The sequence below is a fragment of the Harpia harpyja genome, chromosome Z (assembly GCF_026419915.1).
Source record: "Harpia harpyja isolate bHarHar1 chromosome Z, bHarHar1 primary haplotype, whole genome shotgun sequence".
NCBI lineage: Eukaryota > Metazoa > Chordata > Aves > Accipitriformes > Accipitridae > Harpia > Harpia harpyja.
Genome location: NC_068969.1, coordinates 34,672,441 through 34,688,788, shown reverse-complemented (window position 1 = coordinate 34,688,788; position 16,348 = coordinate 34,672,441). Strand labels below are relative to the sequence as shown.

General features: G+C 37.0%; 1 protein-coding gene across 4 annotated transcripts in view; it reads left to right on the top strand.

Moving 5' to 3' along the window:
* Positions 1-16,348, top strand: part of ATG10 (autophagy related 10) — an 80,533-nt gene that overhangs the window by 573 nt on the left and 63,612 nt on the right. For 2 of the 4 annotated variants that reach the window (XM_052777469.1, XM_052777471.1), the window contains exons 2-3: positions 1,451-1,576; positions 6,516-6,635. In XM_052777469.1, coding sequence (XP_052633429.1) covers positions 1,451-1,576; positions 6,516-6,635 — 246 coding nt within the window. Of the gene's footprint in view, positions 1-6; positions 948-1,450; positions 1,577-6,515; positions 6,636-16,348 lie in introns of those variants that run through there. The other 2 variants (XM_052777470.1, XM_052777468.1) reach the window with 2 other exon arrangements.

Below are 16,348 nucleotides of genomic sequence, written 5' to 3'. Positions count from 1 at the left end.
TAAAACGTATGTCAGGACGAGGCTGTCGTTACGTGCGCTTAACCGCAGCTTTGCAGTCCATTGTCTAGTCTGGGAAGTTTGGGAATCGCAGAAACATTTACACTGTCTGTTTCCTACATTTCCTCTTCCCTGCCATCCAGGTGGCATGAACAGACTAACAGGGGCTTGTCTTAACTGCCATCGAAAAGAACATATTTTCAAGTGCTAGACAGATAACTTATGTCATGGGCAGGCAGGATGATGTTGTGATATAGGGCCAGATCCTGAAGAATAATAAACACTGCATGAGGTGCTGTGTCCTTTGTATTTCTTCTTAAGAAAAGGTGTGGTCTAGTAATAGTTACTGAGTATTTGCATGTGGCGCTGCAGTGGTGCCTGATGTCTATGAATACATTGAAACAGCTGTATTTATGACACATCCTCTTTGAAAGAGGGGAAGAACGTAAAACTGGCCAGATTCTTTAAGAGAGTTTTGCTGTTATCTTTAAGACCCTGGGAGGGAAGCATTTGAGGGGTAGGGAAGGTGCTCATTTCAAGCATGCTATAACCCCCTGAAGCCACATTGTTGGGCCACTGAGAGCTGTACTGCTGGCATGAGCATGAACAGTTGCTTCAGCTGGACTCTGATGGCTGTCGTGTAGGCTCTGGGTCCATAAACACTAGAGTTGTTAAGCTTTTGTGCAGCTGTGCAGCTGCCCAAGGAAGAGGTGGTAGGCCCGTGGAAGTAGCCCACAAGTGTATTCAGGTTTCTGGTCATTGCTTGGACCATACTGCTAAGGAAACATATGTCAACACTGCACTACTGTGTCCAGCTCGGCTTCCCAGTACAAGAAAGACAACGTCACACTGGAGCAAGTCCAGTGAAGGGCCACAAAGGTGATTAAGGGTGTCTGACATATGAGGCAAGGCTGAGAGAGCTGGGACTCTTCAGCCTGGAGAAGAGGAAGGTCAGTGGGATCTTATAAATGTGTATAAATACCTGATGGGAGGGAATAAAGAAGGTGGAGCCAGACTTTTTTCAGTACTATGCAGTGAAAGCACAAGAGGCAGTGAGCACAACCTGATACATTTTTTCATTTAAACAGAAGAAAAATTATTTACTGCTATGATAATTGAACACTGCAGCAGGTTCCCTAGAGAGGTTGTGGCTTCTCCACCCTTGGAGATAATCAAAACCCAACTGGAAAGGATCCTGAGCAACCTGCTCTAGTTGACCCTATTGCGGGTAGGGGGATTAGACTAGACAATCTCCAGAGGTCGCTTCCAACTTCATCCATTCTGTGTATCTGTGATTGTCTAATGTACTTGAAGAAACATGTATTTTTTTCTTAAAAGAAACTTTTTTTTTTCCCTGAGTGCTTTTTTATTTTATGATTCAATTGCTATAAATCAGTGAAAGTTTTTAGTGTTCATTTCTTCTGTCAGTACTAACATTTAGTTTGCTCTGCAGATGTCCTGTAACATGGCGGGTGAAGAGGACCTCTTTTTGGAAGAAAAAAGATACAAGCACTACTGTGAAGAATTTATTAAACATTCACAGCAGATAGGAGATGGTTGGGAGTGGAGAACTAGCAAGGTAAAATAATCATAGTGTTACTTTTTAGATGCTGTTGCTGGCCTTTTTAAGCTGTTGACAACCACCACAAGCCAGAACATCCTTTAAGGGGGGTTTATAACATGTGAAATAAATGGGATTTTACGCAGCTGGTCCAAGAACAAAATAGTGCATAGGTGGTTTACATGAGGATTTAGGCCAGTACATGTATTGAATGGGGTTCATGAATCCAGAAACAACTGCTGTGATGGCCTAGTGCAACCTGTTGTGTAACAAAGGGGTAGGATTGCCTGAGGTGATTTCTGTTGTGATCAGAAAATGTCTTTTTAAGACATTATGCAGTCTTCATTTTCAGAATTCCCAATGATGGGGAAACAGTCACAGCCCTCAACAAGGCTTTTGAATAGTTGGCTATGCTTAAAATTGATTAAAAAAAAAAAAAAAGCTGTTACTTTTAATCTTAACTGCCTAGCTTCATCTTCCAGCCATTGGTAGCTGTACCTTGTCTACTAAGCTGAGGACCTGTCTTTTATCAGAACTCTCCCTGTTTTGGTACTTTAGATTCAGATCTATTCATCCCTTAACCTTGTCAGCGTAAAAGCAAAACTTGTTGAGCTTCCTGGCTATTCGATGTGTTTTCCAATATTTTAATCAGTTTTGTGGATCTCCTCTGAATCCTTTCCAGTATATAAAAATCCTTTTTCAGCTGTGGGCAGAACTAGACAATGAATGTCGTATCGCTGTGAAATGCAAACCTTCCTACTCTGGGCAAGTGCTTGTGGTTATATATGCAAGGATCACTTTAACCCTTTAAGCTGAAATAGCACATACCTTTGTTCTAGATGTGTGACTAATATTTTATATTAAAATACATGTTAGTTGCATACAGCAACCAGAAGAATCTGTCTGTATTAATGATCAATCCTCATTATTTGCTGCATCTCCATGACTTTTCAAACCTCACCAATAATAATTACATATTGTTTCTAGGTCATTAATCAAAGTTTTAAATAACGCAGGGGCCAGAGTAGTCCCACAGGAGCCCATTAGAATCACTTCTTTTATGATGATTCCCTATTTTTTTAAGTTACATTTTAGATCTGTGAATTAATCATTTTTTCATTGGTTAATGTGTATCAAGTTAGTGTGGGATTATTTTAATTTTTTAATTTCTGCTTGTGGAATCAACAGTTACCTTACGGAAGTCTGAGCCTACATTGTTATGACTTCTATGTTTATCAATGAAACGTCTTTTTGAGTCACCCTGACAAAATCTATTTTTCTTAAATAACTACATTTACTGTATATATTTCTATATTTACTGAATTCTATATGATCTCTTCTTTTACTTTGCTTGGGATGAAGTCAAGCTAATATGTGTATAGTTACACAAATTAGCCAGGATATAAAGATATATGGATAATGCTGGCTTTCTTCAAAATTCTCTGAAACTTCCACAATGCTTGAAGACTTGACAAAAATCAGCAGTTCTTACATACTGATTTAAAAATACCTAATGATAGCACTTCATGCTAAGGTCCTGCTTAACCACTGCTGAAATGAAAACTTCGTAATAGTTATGGCTTATGGCTACATAATTTGTGTTTGTTCTATAATAACAACAGAAATATTTTGAATACTTGCTTTTTCTACTTTGAATGCTTCTGTTATTTTCCATCTAATAAGAAATCCACACAGTTCTAGGATTTCTTTTTGTCACACTTCTTTTGATGGGTGGGCAGTATAGGTTTTCATATGTTCTGTTGCTTCTCTGATTGGTTTTCAGTAATGGGTGGTTTGGAATATTCATTATCTGTGTATTCTTTCTGCTGCAGAAAATTTACTGCTCTAGCTTTTTTTTTTCTTTTTTTTTTTTAGTTTAATGGCTTTATTGGTTTCCCATGCTTTCATGAATTTTGGAGAGAAAAATCATGCTTGTACCATTTTGAAATGCAAGATGTGTCAGAGTAAATATATGCCATCATTTCTACATAAGTAATTGTACATTAGCATATGTAACCCTTTCATCACAGATGAAGCAGAATTTCAGTGAGAAGCAGGATCTTTGCCTTAGATGCATTCTGTTTAGAAGTTTTTAAGAGAGTGCAAATATTAGCCAAATGTTACAATGCACCCTTTCTTACAGGCAACCATTTGAAACTTTAGATTTCTGTCCAAGGCTATATTTGTGAGGATTTATTCAACAAAGAAAGATGCTCTGAGCCTCTGTTGGGAATTTAATACATGGGTCAAAGTTTGAACTTTCTGTGAAATAAGAAGCTTTGCTGGAAATAGCAGAATGAGATAGATTTTTGTTCTCACATATAAAAAAATTGTAAGAGATTTTTTTTTAATGGGCCAAGTTGGTGACTGTGATTTCAGTGTGCGATGAAAACCTGGCCATTGAGACCATCCGTTTATAGTATGCAGTCTGGGAAGGAAGCTTTTCGTTGACAAGATGTCTCATTGTCTTTTTGGTTTTTTTACCAGTGTATGTGTTGTGGGTAGTTTGGGGCACTCTTAATTTTGCTGATGTAATGCACTTGGATCCCATTCCTCATTCCATACTTACATGAATAGAGCCATTGATAGCAATAAGACCACACAAGTAAACCAGGCTTGTAGAACTGTGTTCCTGTGTTCCTATGTTTTCTGTAGAGATTAAATGTAGGTGATGCAATACTCATTGTTTTTGTGGAGCTTGCTGTTGTGGCATAAGTTCACATGGCCCAAGCAGAACCCTGTATTTATAGCTGTAAGTGAAATGTTCTAAACTATGTTATTTTTATAATCTGGGTTTTTTTCCTGGAAGAAAGCTGTAAAAAAGCCAAGAGCACCTGTACTATAGAACCTCATGGAGCTAAACTTAAGTGCTGTTATTAGGGATGGAGAGTTAAATCTTGGCCATGAAGGCTGCCCTGTTTGCTTTTTGCTTTATGTTTGTTTCATATTTAGTTAGGTTAATCTAGGTAATCATATCAAAGGCTATATCAGTTCACTTTTGCTTATGACACTCACAAGACAGCTGGAGTAGAAATGGACTCCCTTTCTACATTAATGGGATCAAAGTCCTCGCTGAAGTATGGATTTATTTGTAGGGGCAGAAGTGTACAAAATACATAACACTACAGAGGGTGCAACAGGAGGGATGCTTCTCTTTCCTGCCACCTCTCCTGTAGCCTCTGACATACAGCTGTCAAATACAGAGACTGCTAACTCCACATTTCTAGCTATCCATAGATACTTTTTCATGGCGCTCAAATACTACAGAATGCAAAGGCTATGGAGCTTGGCTTCTCTCTGCTGACAGGAAGAACTGGTTCAGGGAGGTGAACACTACATCCAACCCTTCTCTGGCAAACTCATTGTGCCTTGGGGAATTTTACCTCTGTGGGTGGCTCTAGTACTTTCTTTGCTGCTCTTACGGGGATAAATACCAATGCAGGTAGCTTTACTCCTGCTGACACTCACATGAAGCTCCACAAGGAGAGACTTGAGAGAGTGTTGAGAGTGAAAGAAGTGGCTTTTGTATCACCAAGTTAGGCTTAATTTTTCTGTCACTGTTGTCCTCTGCATGGTTGATTCTTCATTGCACAGGATGCAGTTGGTTTTGCAGCCAGGACATCCAGCAAAGTTTGGTGGATTCATGCTCTTGGTGAGATTTAGTGAGAAAATAAAGCATGCAATAGGAGAAGTTATGAGCAAGGTAATTGTTCATAGTATGAGTCATGCTTAAAAATTCATGGACAAAATACATGTAGAGAGCATTATCATTTTTTATGTGTGAAACTTGGTAAGAACAAAGTAAACAAGTAGCCCATAGCAGATTTTGGAGGTACATCTATTCTACAGTGTCCTTGAAAAGAGAGAGCTAGTGTGTCAGAATAAAACCCATGTTGATTTAAAGGTCAGAATACATGAAATAAACTCTGTCAGCAATGACGGATTAACCAAAGAGTTAAATTATAGTTAAATTTGCAGCCTTGCCAAGCAATTTAATGCTACATTAATGAATTTTGTAGAGAGACTGTTTTGAATAGAATCCTTTTTCATCAGATGTTGCACATATGCTTTCTGTGTTTGTCTAAAATAAAACATAATGAAACAGCTAATAAAACCCCAATTTATTTGTTTCCTTTGAGAAATAAGTTCTTGACATGCAACTACTGTTCTTTGTGTTCTGTGTACTCTTTCTCCCTTTCAGAGTGTACATTTTTCCAGTGATCTGTTATTAAACTTTTTCTCTCCTCTTACTTCTAATTAAAAAAAAAAAAAAAGTTTATATATGTGTGCAGATAGTCAGGTCAGCACGGGGGGAAACCTCCTAAAACATTCTCCTGCCACTGTGAAATTGCACAAGGACCTTTTACAACAGTAGACCGTATGGTCTGGGAAGCAGAATGATAAAAAGGGAACTGGGAGAAGGTACAGCTTTGTCTGTTTTCTCTTACATTTGACCCTCAGACGTGATCAAGAGAAGGGAACAAATTGTGACTCTGCACATGTTAAATTCTGAAGTGTTGTTTTGTTTTTTTTTTTTCCCAAGACTTTAAGAAAGTTAGAGGGGGAACAGAGCAAAACTAAACCAATCTACCAATAATTGGCAAGTTTATACTGCTTGAAATAGATAGATCAAAATTGTTAATAGCTGCCCATCTCTTCATGACCTTAGTGCACTGTGTTCCATTTTTTTGGCACTCAACCTGATGCCCAGGTAGCAGCTGTCTTATTCAATTAATAGCTATACTAAATTTTATTTTTGCTGTTCAGGTCTTTGACTCCTTTAACACCAAGAACTAGTGTAAACTACCTGTGAGAAGATGCTGAAAAGCAATGCCGTCATTGGTGCCTATAAAAAGACTTGGAACTTATGCCTAAATACCATGCTCTGTTTATTTTCTAGAACAGTGATGATACTTGGTTACAGAAAATTTTTTTCTTTCTTGTTTTCTGAACACAGGACCTTGGTGATGGTTATCTTAGTAAAACACAGTTCCAAGTAAGAAATGGAAATGTCCCACCAGATCTGAAGGAGAAAAACAATGATAACATTGAACAAACGTTATTTACACATGTTGAAGTAAGTACAGATTTTAGACTTTTGTGTTTATAAAATAAATAATGAACAGGATTTTTAAAAATACTATGTTGTTTCCCTCCAGAAAGATGTCAGATCTTAAGTTACAAGTGGCTTTTAATTATTCTTCCTACAGTTGCTCTTATTCATGCATACAGCTATATTGGTGATGAAAATTGGGAGGAAATGGAAAGGCTCCATCATCTCTTACGTGTATTTTTCCCTCATGGAAGGATAATATTTATTTGTACATTGATTCACTAACATTAAGGAAACTTTTTTTTGTATGTGGAAAAAGATTAAGCATGAAGATTTAGTTATCTCAGAGGTAAATATTAATTAAAAAATAAAGAAAACTTTGAGGTTAATAATCATTTGAAGTGTTATTTACTAAATAAGTAAGTTGTGTATAAGAATTTTGTACTCGGTGTATACTTTTCTACTGTGGAACTAACTTAAAATACTGAGCAATTTTTTGGAACTGGTGGTGGGAAATAAAATAGATTTGGTGTTCTTGAAGGAGAGTAAACTTTTTTGTTCCAGAAAATGAAAGCCGTTCCTTAAACTTGGGGTGAGCTGATCTGAATGATTATTTGCTTGTTTGATTCTGCATTAGACCTCCAGGTTATTGACTGATCAAGATAAACACAGTAGAAATTCACTCCCTTGTTACGTTGTTACCATAAATATGAAAACAAATCTTGGATTATAATTGACTGAAAACAATGTATTCTATATATTATAAACTATTGAATAGGTGGACATGGCATATTTTCCAGTTACCTTTTTCTGCAACAATTGTTTTTTTCAGCAGCACACAGATTTTATTCCCTACCCCCCACCCCGGAGACTCTGGTACAGGGTCTGAAATCAGTATTGTTTTGGCCTGGTTTCTGAACAAAATGGCACGTAAAACAGTCATGTTGTCTGTTAGTCTGTGATGTAGTAATTTCTACTGATTTTTTATTTCACTCACACATTTCAGCTGTATTTTAAAGAGGGGTAGATATCAAAAAGTATTTGCTTCTTAAAAATCTTGTGAAAGCAGATGGCTGGCTAGATGAAAATGACTTTTTCTGGCAGGTAGTAGTCTGATCTTTATGTTCTGTTTGGCTAGTCAGTGCAAGTACAGGACTGGACTAAAGCAGCACCTTGGTCCCTCTGAGTGCCCTGAGGAACAGCTAGGGTTCACATGCCAGAAGTAAGCTGGAAACAAGACATGGTTCTGTTGCGAATAAGACAACTCGTTTAATACACTGAAAAAAAAAAAAATTTACAAGCCTGTTGCTGATACTCCAGCTTTGATATGGATCGGAATCCATATAATCTTTAGAATCATTATCTGTAGTTGTTTGATAAGTACCAATTATAAGCATAGTATGTAAGTCACCTGAAAGGTAGCTGAAGCATTTTAAGTTTTTGTTTAATTTAAATTCTAGTATTTCTTAAAATGAAGGCTAATATCAATTCTTCAGAGGTTGTTACTTAATTGTCACTACGACAGTGTTTGTATACTTCAGTCCTGACTTGTAAGAACAGATGACTGTTTATATTCAAAATTGCTCTTAACGATTGTGACTTTTTTTTAATAATGAATCGAGTCTTCATTACGGAGTGTATTTTAAAAGAACGTCTTGTAAAAAGCTATTGAGTCCTTCTGGAAAGAAGTATCAGCTATAGAAAAACTGTCAGAACACAAAAAAGGCTTCAGAGCCTGTAACATACTGAAACAGAGTCTTTAATATAATGAAATATAATAATAAACAGTCTTCAATATAACGAAATATGATTCCAGGCCAAACTATGGTTTATCAAGATACTGATATTAATAATTACCTCTTGAAATATTGTGAAAGATTTTCATGTTTGGAATCATAGAAATGGCTAGGTTAGAAGAGACCTTGAATGTTAGCTGGTCCTCTTTGAGAAGAAGCCTTTGTTCATGTTGCGTAGTAGCGGTAAAGATGAAAGGTGAAGCAAGAGAAAGGTCTTAGAAAATTACGTAAGTTATAAGACATGAGGGTATGCATAAGAAAAAAACTGAGTTTCCTCTCCAAAATATTCACTGCCTAATAGAGATTATGTCAAATGTATATTCTGAAGGGTAACCAGGCTGTTAAAGTTACTTAATCTAGAAAATGGAAGAAGCACACCAATAAGTTGGAAAATGAAATTTCCTATGGATACATAAAGTAAAACTATATATTTAACACTAAGAAGAAAGATGGAAATGGTGACTGTAGAGGGGTAAATTTGCTCAAGCACAGCAGTGCATGTATAAGATGCATCTGCTTTTCCACAAATGTTGAATGTCAGAGTCCTGTTGCACTAGCAGCCTGTTACTTAAATAGGTTTTGTTTTTGTAAAAGTATATGTTGCACCCATAAATCACATGGTGTTATGCAGTTACTGCAAGCTCTTTCAATAAGTTATTGAAATACGTTCTGATGAGTAGAATTCAGCAAAAGTTGTGGTCTTGGTAGAAGTTGGAAAGGTTTCCACTGGTTATATGCATTCAATATTTAGCATTTTTTCCTTAGAAAATCTATAAATTTTATTTTTATATAGTTCAAGTCTAAAGGAGCTCTAGATAAAATTTAAATTTATTTTGGAAAAAATGTGGCCATTGTCTGATACTTGCTTATTTCACAATTTTCAGTTTCAGAGTTACTGTTATGATCTAGATTTTTCTGTGTTGTATCTCTACAATTTGTGTCTTATTGAGATATTTCTATCTGTCAGTAGTCTGATCTTCTCCTTCGAGGTGTGGTAGGATATATGATAAATAGTTTTATGTAAGATAATTAACTAGGAACAGTAAGAAAGCAAAAATAAGGAAATTAAGGTCCAAGTAATCAATATCCATTTTTAGGAACAACCAGTGTTGACAAAAAGACAAGGAAAAAAATGTACTGTGGTATATGACAGGGCATAAGAGGCTTCTCCTGTTCCTGTTCCTGGGAATCCAGTTCAGAGATTGCAAATAGAATGTTAGTTTTGGCAAGTAAGGTGAAAATTAGGAGAAAAATTGGAAGACAGATTTTTGAAGCTGGGTGGAAATACAGGAAGGTTATCCATAGTGAGGCTATAACTCCTCTTTAAGTAATTGAACCAAAGACACATCAGGGAAGAGGTGATGTTGAATAAATCAGTGAGTATATACTGTTGTAGCAAAGAGTACGGTTAGGATGTTGAAACTGCAGAGAAGCAAAATTATTACTGTTCTGTTCGCTCTTAATCTGTGAAGATATTGAAATGTAATGATACAATACAGAAAATACACAGAATAGCTGAAGTAACTTTATTCAAATAGAAAATCGATTGTCAGTTACCACAGTATCAGGAATGTGCTAATCTTATTGGATCTCCAGAGAACCTGATAAAATTATTTGAAAAGTTTATTTCAGCTTATTGGTCATATGGACAGGTAACATTTCCAACTTTCCATCTCACTGTCTGGTATCTAAATATTTGGAGCCTTCCTGGTGAAGGAGTGATGAATAACTATGTATTCTGGTCTTTTCTACAGAGCAGTCTGTATTATGTGGTATGCTTGGTTCCATTTATACAAGTTGTGTTTTCATCTGAAAACCAAGAATAAAATTCTGTGTGGGTTTCTTTCTGCTTATTTTAGATATCTGCAATATAGAGCTTGTCACTTAAATCTTTGTTTCAGCCTGAGGAGGTAAAAAAGCATTTTTGGGTATAAATCAGTCAACCTATTTTAGGTGTCTTCTTTAGGAGAAGATGAGTCTAAAAGTCTGTTTTTCTTCACTGATGATCAAGGGAAGCTAGATGGTTAACCTGGATGTAGATGTTTGCATTTTGTCATGTAAATCTCATACAACAAAATATGGATCTGAGCTCATTAAAAGCAGTAGTGATTTTTGGTGGTGACTTCACTGAGGCCAAGATTTCACTTTGACGGTAAAGCTTATACTTAGTTGAGGACCGTCTTTTGTAAAGTAGCAACTCGGGGGGAAAAAAAAAAGGATTTAAGGACAAACTGTTGGAGCATTGGCTTAAGCTTTGATTGAGATCCTTACATTGACACTGTCATGCTTGTGCAGTGGAACGCTGTGGCCTTTGTGATAGTGGGGGTCAGAATGGGCAGTCACAGTCAGTACCTGTAATGGTTCTGCACATGTTAGTGTGCCAAAGTACCACCTTTTTTGGGGGGTGGGGTAAGGGTGCTGTGAGTTGCTATATTCTAGCTCCTGTTGGAACTTCTTACTTGCGCAGAGGTTCCTGTATTGCAGGTATTGTGAGATACTAAGGATCACCTGATTGGCAGTAAGTTGCTGTAATGGGAGGCAGCCTGCTCTATAGGACCAGCAGGAATACAGTGGAAGCTAAGACCAGGTTTGGGAACCACTGTGCTGTACTGCAGCAAGTTGGCATGTTATCTAATATGAAGCAGGTTTTCCATTTTCTGGAATTTGGAGGCTTCTGCTTTGCACATAATAGTTAATTGATGGTTTCTTCAGCTCATTGGCAAGCCTGCAGAATTCAGACTGTCTCCTCCTTATCTTTTTGCATGTCAGTGAACCTTTAATATCTGCTAGTTTCCAGACACACTCCTGCTAATGCCTGAGCTGTCCTAGGCAGTAGAGGAGTTACCTTATGAACTCACATGAGGACTGTATAGGGTGTTGGGAGCTGTGAGAAGGCTCACAGCTTTAAGTGGGTATAGTATGAGCATCATGAGTTGGATTTTATTCTTCATATTGAAATGACCCTTTACACAAGCTTAGGGGAAGGTAAATGTAAAAAAGGGTTTATGTCCACATATGTGCACTGACACTATAAAGCAAGGTATCTGGAGACAGGTATGCTTAAATGGTAATATCTACTTAAAGCAGTTTAAGAAAGTTTCTCTCTGTACTTGGCAGTAACTTGAGCTGTCAAGCTATTTATCTAACCAGGTGCCTGGGGATGCCGTTTTATGCAGAGCCTATCTTTCCATTTGCCATCTTACTAGAAAAAGATTGAGAATGTTCTTCTGGAATGCCATTCTCTTATTTCTGTGGATTTAGTTTCATCAAGATGTTTGTTTTCACATCCAGATTGGTAAACAGAAACTACTAATGACGTTGTGACTAACCATAAACAAACTTTTGACTGAGATCAGATTCGGTCCCTAGGATATGAGCTGAAGAGTTCATAAATCTTTTAGAGTATCTTCCAATAGAATAAAAATAGCATGAGATGCAAAGCAAGGAACTGATACAAACACACGGTGCCATTTGAAAATTTTTAAGTTGCAATTTTGTTCTGGTTAAATTTTGATTGAATCAGTTGTTGTCTTTCTGTGCTCTCCTGACTTTATGCCAGATGAGTGTCAGCTATACTTTACTGCAGACAGTATAAATCTTGTGTAACCACCATACTGTGTTCTGGCTAATTCAGCCACAATCTTCAGTGTATATTCTTTCTTGATCCAAATCAAATCTGTCCTGCCAAGGGATCTGTCAGGATTTGTATCAGTGAACATGGAATTGTGTCTTCTTTTGTATAACTTATCTCATATGTGGAAACATGTTTCAAATATTTCTATATTGACAATCTTATATTACCCAAATTTGTAAAAGAGATTTGTGTAAGTTGTTCATCACAAGCTCTTCATGGAGACCGGATGCAATGATGACCAGCTGTGGGAGGTAGCAAGTTTGATGATCTTAACCTGGGCTTGGTTTTGAGGGATACTGTGGCACTGGTATCTTGACTGTGAGGCAGTAGCTTCCGCTTCCACTGACACTGGAATCTGACCCTTCTATATTTGTGGGGTTTTTTTTCCCTTTTCAGTCATCCTCTTGTTTTCTAGTCAAGGTAAATCACAGTAAACAGAATGGTTTTTCCTCCCTATGATTGAAACTGTTCAAATGCTACAAAGTCATATTTCACTTACTTTGTTATGAGCCTAGGTAGCCAACTGCACTGAAACGATGCCTTTCATTCTAGACTTTAGTATTTACCATCATCCAACTCCAGCTTTTGTTAAGTGCTGTGTAGACACATTTTAAGCAAGGACAGAACAATTACATATATTGTTATGTGAATTGTTGATAAGATGAACAATACTGTACGAAATTAAAAATGAAGATAGTCCTCCTGCCTCAAAGAGCTTATATTCTAAAAGAGTAAAATAGGAAAATCTGGATTCACTTTATGCATTCTTTTTGTTTGTTATTCAGATAGCTCAAGGGAGGCAATAACTTGGAGTAATAATACTCCGTGTGTGGTTTGTCTCAGCTATTCTGGGTATTGCAGAAGAAGTGAGTCAGCGTGGAACCATTTCTGAAGCCAGAGCCATTGCTGCTTTATGAAGGAGTGGGCAGGTTGGGAATGTTGAAGGTCTGTTAATATCTGATGTTGCCTTTGGAAAATGAGCACTAGGCTTCACAAACATGTTGATTAAGTTATGTATTTACTTTTACGTGGACTCCGCCTTTGCTGGCAGATGTTCATTAGTTAGTGAAGAACTGCCTGATGGAGGACGTTGGAATGAGTCTGACATGTTTCTTGAACTTCATAATACCATGTGATTAGCTGTTCTGCTGTGCTGTTCAGTTTATAACAACTGGAAAATTACAATTCTTAGTAATTATTAATCATTTTTTTCTCTAAACAAATCCAGTATTTTTAGAATTAAGAACAACAACTTTTTTTATGCAAAAGTAAATAAGATGAACTCAGTGTAAACATTTGCATAACCACAGTATTTGTTGGATGGTTAAAACATGTGAAGTGAAAACTCGGCAGACAGTACTTAAGGAGAAAAATGTAAATAAATTTAATGGAATCCAGCACTCACTGCAGAAAATACTGAAAGGACCTTAGTAAAGAGGGAGAAAATCAAGTATTACATACTAACCAAAAACATCGGTTTGTAATGAATGATCAGAACAGTGCAGTTGCTCAGAAACAGGTGAGTTTACTCCTAGTCTTTTCAATAGTTTCCCTGTTGCTCTGAGAAGGGAAGTAAACCATGCTGCATCTGTATTCAACCCAAAATATGTTCCCTTGAAAAACTGATATGGGGAGCTTTGGTAGCTTTGATAGGAAGGAAGTATTCTAATTTCAGTTTGTCTTGGATCTACTCAGACCCTTTTCATCACGCTTGGCTTCCTATTCCAATTCCATTAGGTCTCCTGGGAGTGAGCTCTTCCTTTGGTGCTGCAGCCCAAAATGTTGCTAGTCAGCCTTAACTGCGCCACAGTACATGTCTGTGCCCTGTAAGTCTGTGTTAGCCAGGCCAGTGTTTGGCCCCATCTTCCAAATTCCTTAATGCTTCATTGTCTAGCATATGTACCAGCAACCTTTTCAAATGCCAGGTCACAGAAGGGAAATCCAAATTGTTGATGGAAACGTGTAAAAAATAAGAAGAAACCACTTATTCTAAGGAGATCTGAAGTGTGTTGCAAAATGCAGTGAAGATGCTTGTGATTTTGCTTAAAAATGTATTAATCTGAAATTGGAATTAGCCTTTTTTAAACCACAAGAAAATATTCTGGTGTGGATTTTATTAACTGTTTTTGACATGAAAAGGCTTGGTGAAAGAGTGAGTGACATTGTCTAGAAATATCAAGGCTGGAAGAAACTTTGGTGTAGACATTACACCCCTTCCTTGAGCTGGAGAAACCTCAATGAAGGAAGAGCGCTGTGGTGACAGAAGTCATTTGAATCCCAGATACATCCTGATTCTGGGCTCTTCATTGATGGGATGCCTCAGTCTTCAAGGAAGAGGCTAAATGCTTCTGCAATGTTCTGGAGACGTGGGAAGTTTTTGTCTCCCACGCACAGACCTTTGTAGATCATTTTCAGTGTGTCACTTCGGTATCCTGGCAGTAGTTACATTTAGTTTTCAACAGCTTTGATGACATACTGTTGGCTTGATTATCATTGTGGGTGGTGGGACTCTGATCTTAATTCTCTCTCTTACACATTCTTTGATTGCTGTTCTGTTTTACCCAGTAGGATATGCTTAATAAGTTTTCACAAACCTTAGAAATTATCTCAAAGCAAATATATAAACTAATTATGAAGCTTTTGGGAGAACTGAAGGAGCACATTGTATGACCTCCAAAAGTGATTTCTTTTTAGTTTAGATGTTAGCATAGAGTGATTTCACCTTTTTATCTGCTATCTTAGTATTCAGAGTTGTCGCTTAATATTAGCAAATAAATGCTACATCAAACACAGAAGAAGATGCTCTAATTCAGATTTGGTAACTGAATGTGACAAGTCAGTTAGAGTTACCAAGGTTGAAGGCATGGTGTAATCCTAGTAGAATGTCTTCCTTCTGCAGTAAATAAACCTCCTTTTCCTATGGAGCACACATTGAGACTGTGGTAAGTGAAGATGGTTTTCCGAGAATCTGAACTTTGAGACACTAGTAATACCACTGACAGAATTATTTATAAGCTCCCTCATTTGGCCCAATGGTCCTGTATTATAGATATTAAAAAGAAGTATTGTTATTTTGTTCTATTTAGTGCATTTTTTCATGACATCCAGAAAGTTGTTTTGAAAAATTTATGAGGGTGGTTTTAGTGCATCTAGACAAAAAAAGAAAAATCCAGACTGAAGTCTTTAAACTTTAATTCTTCAAGTTGAAATTTAATTGTGATTGAATTTTAAGTGTGATTTAATTTCATAAATGTACAATCTGTCTTTTTTTTCATGTGTGCCTTCTTAATAAATTAAGTCGTTATTATGAGATTGTAAAAAATAGTTTTTAAAAATGGTGCCAGAGTGGACTTCAAGAGCAGTTGTCTTTGCCCTGTAAATTATGCTGACTAATTTACCTTAAAACTGTGTGTAATTGCATATACAGCAGAAGTATCTGAGAAACGTAGGCCACACATTCAGATAGTCATGGGCTGTGTGTTTCCGCTCTTAATTTGCTAGGGTAATGTCTTTTTTTCACAAGGCTTCATGGCTTTTGCATCAAATGCTTGGATAGCCACATGCTTGGCATGCCTTGATACCTGGGCAAAATATTTAGAGGTTCCAACTTCTACGGTTTTATGAGTGGAAGGGCTTGTGAGAAGTTAAAATCTGTTTTTCTGTTTTCAATTTAAAAATATTACTGTAGTAGTCTTAATAAGAACAACTGCTATAAAAATAGACATTTCTTGTTTGTTGTGTTACTATTTAAAAAAAAAAAAAGTTCATTATACAGTGGTCTGCTGTTACAATGTATCGTTGTTGTTTCCTCCCCGCTTTTTTTTCTCCTCCAGAAAAAGTTCAAATTGAGCCACCATGAGTGGAAGAGGTACTGAAGTGATGGGCATATCAACAGTGCTTATGGTGGCTCATATGGCCACACCGTGGCATCCTATTATATTATTTAATATATTAAAATTAATGTGTCTTGTAACGTAGTACCATTGTGGCATTTCCTAAGCAGTGCTGTACTTGGGGATAATGGGAATGAAGAGTTTTGGGGGAGCATACTAGTAAGATGCAATGATTCTTCATCACGTACGAGCAAGTAGGTGCCAAATACTTGCCCAGTTAAACCTCTAAAACTAGATTGTTCAGGAGTTTGAACAGGCTGTACACTACAGCGTTTTTACTCAGTACAACTCATAAATGGGGACAGGCATGTGGTTAAAAGCTCACTAGAATGCATGAAAGACCCACATGAGTTACTCTGAATTTTACTCTCACAGTTTGCTTTATCTCTAAATTGTGTGCATTTTCATATTAAG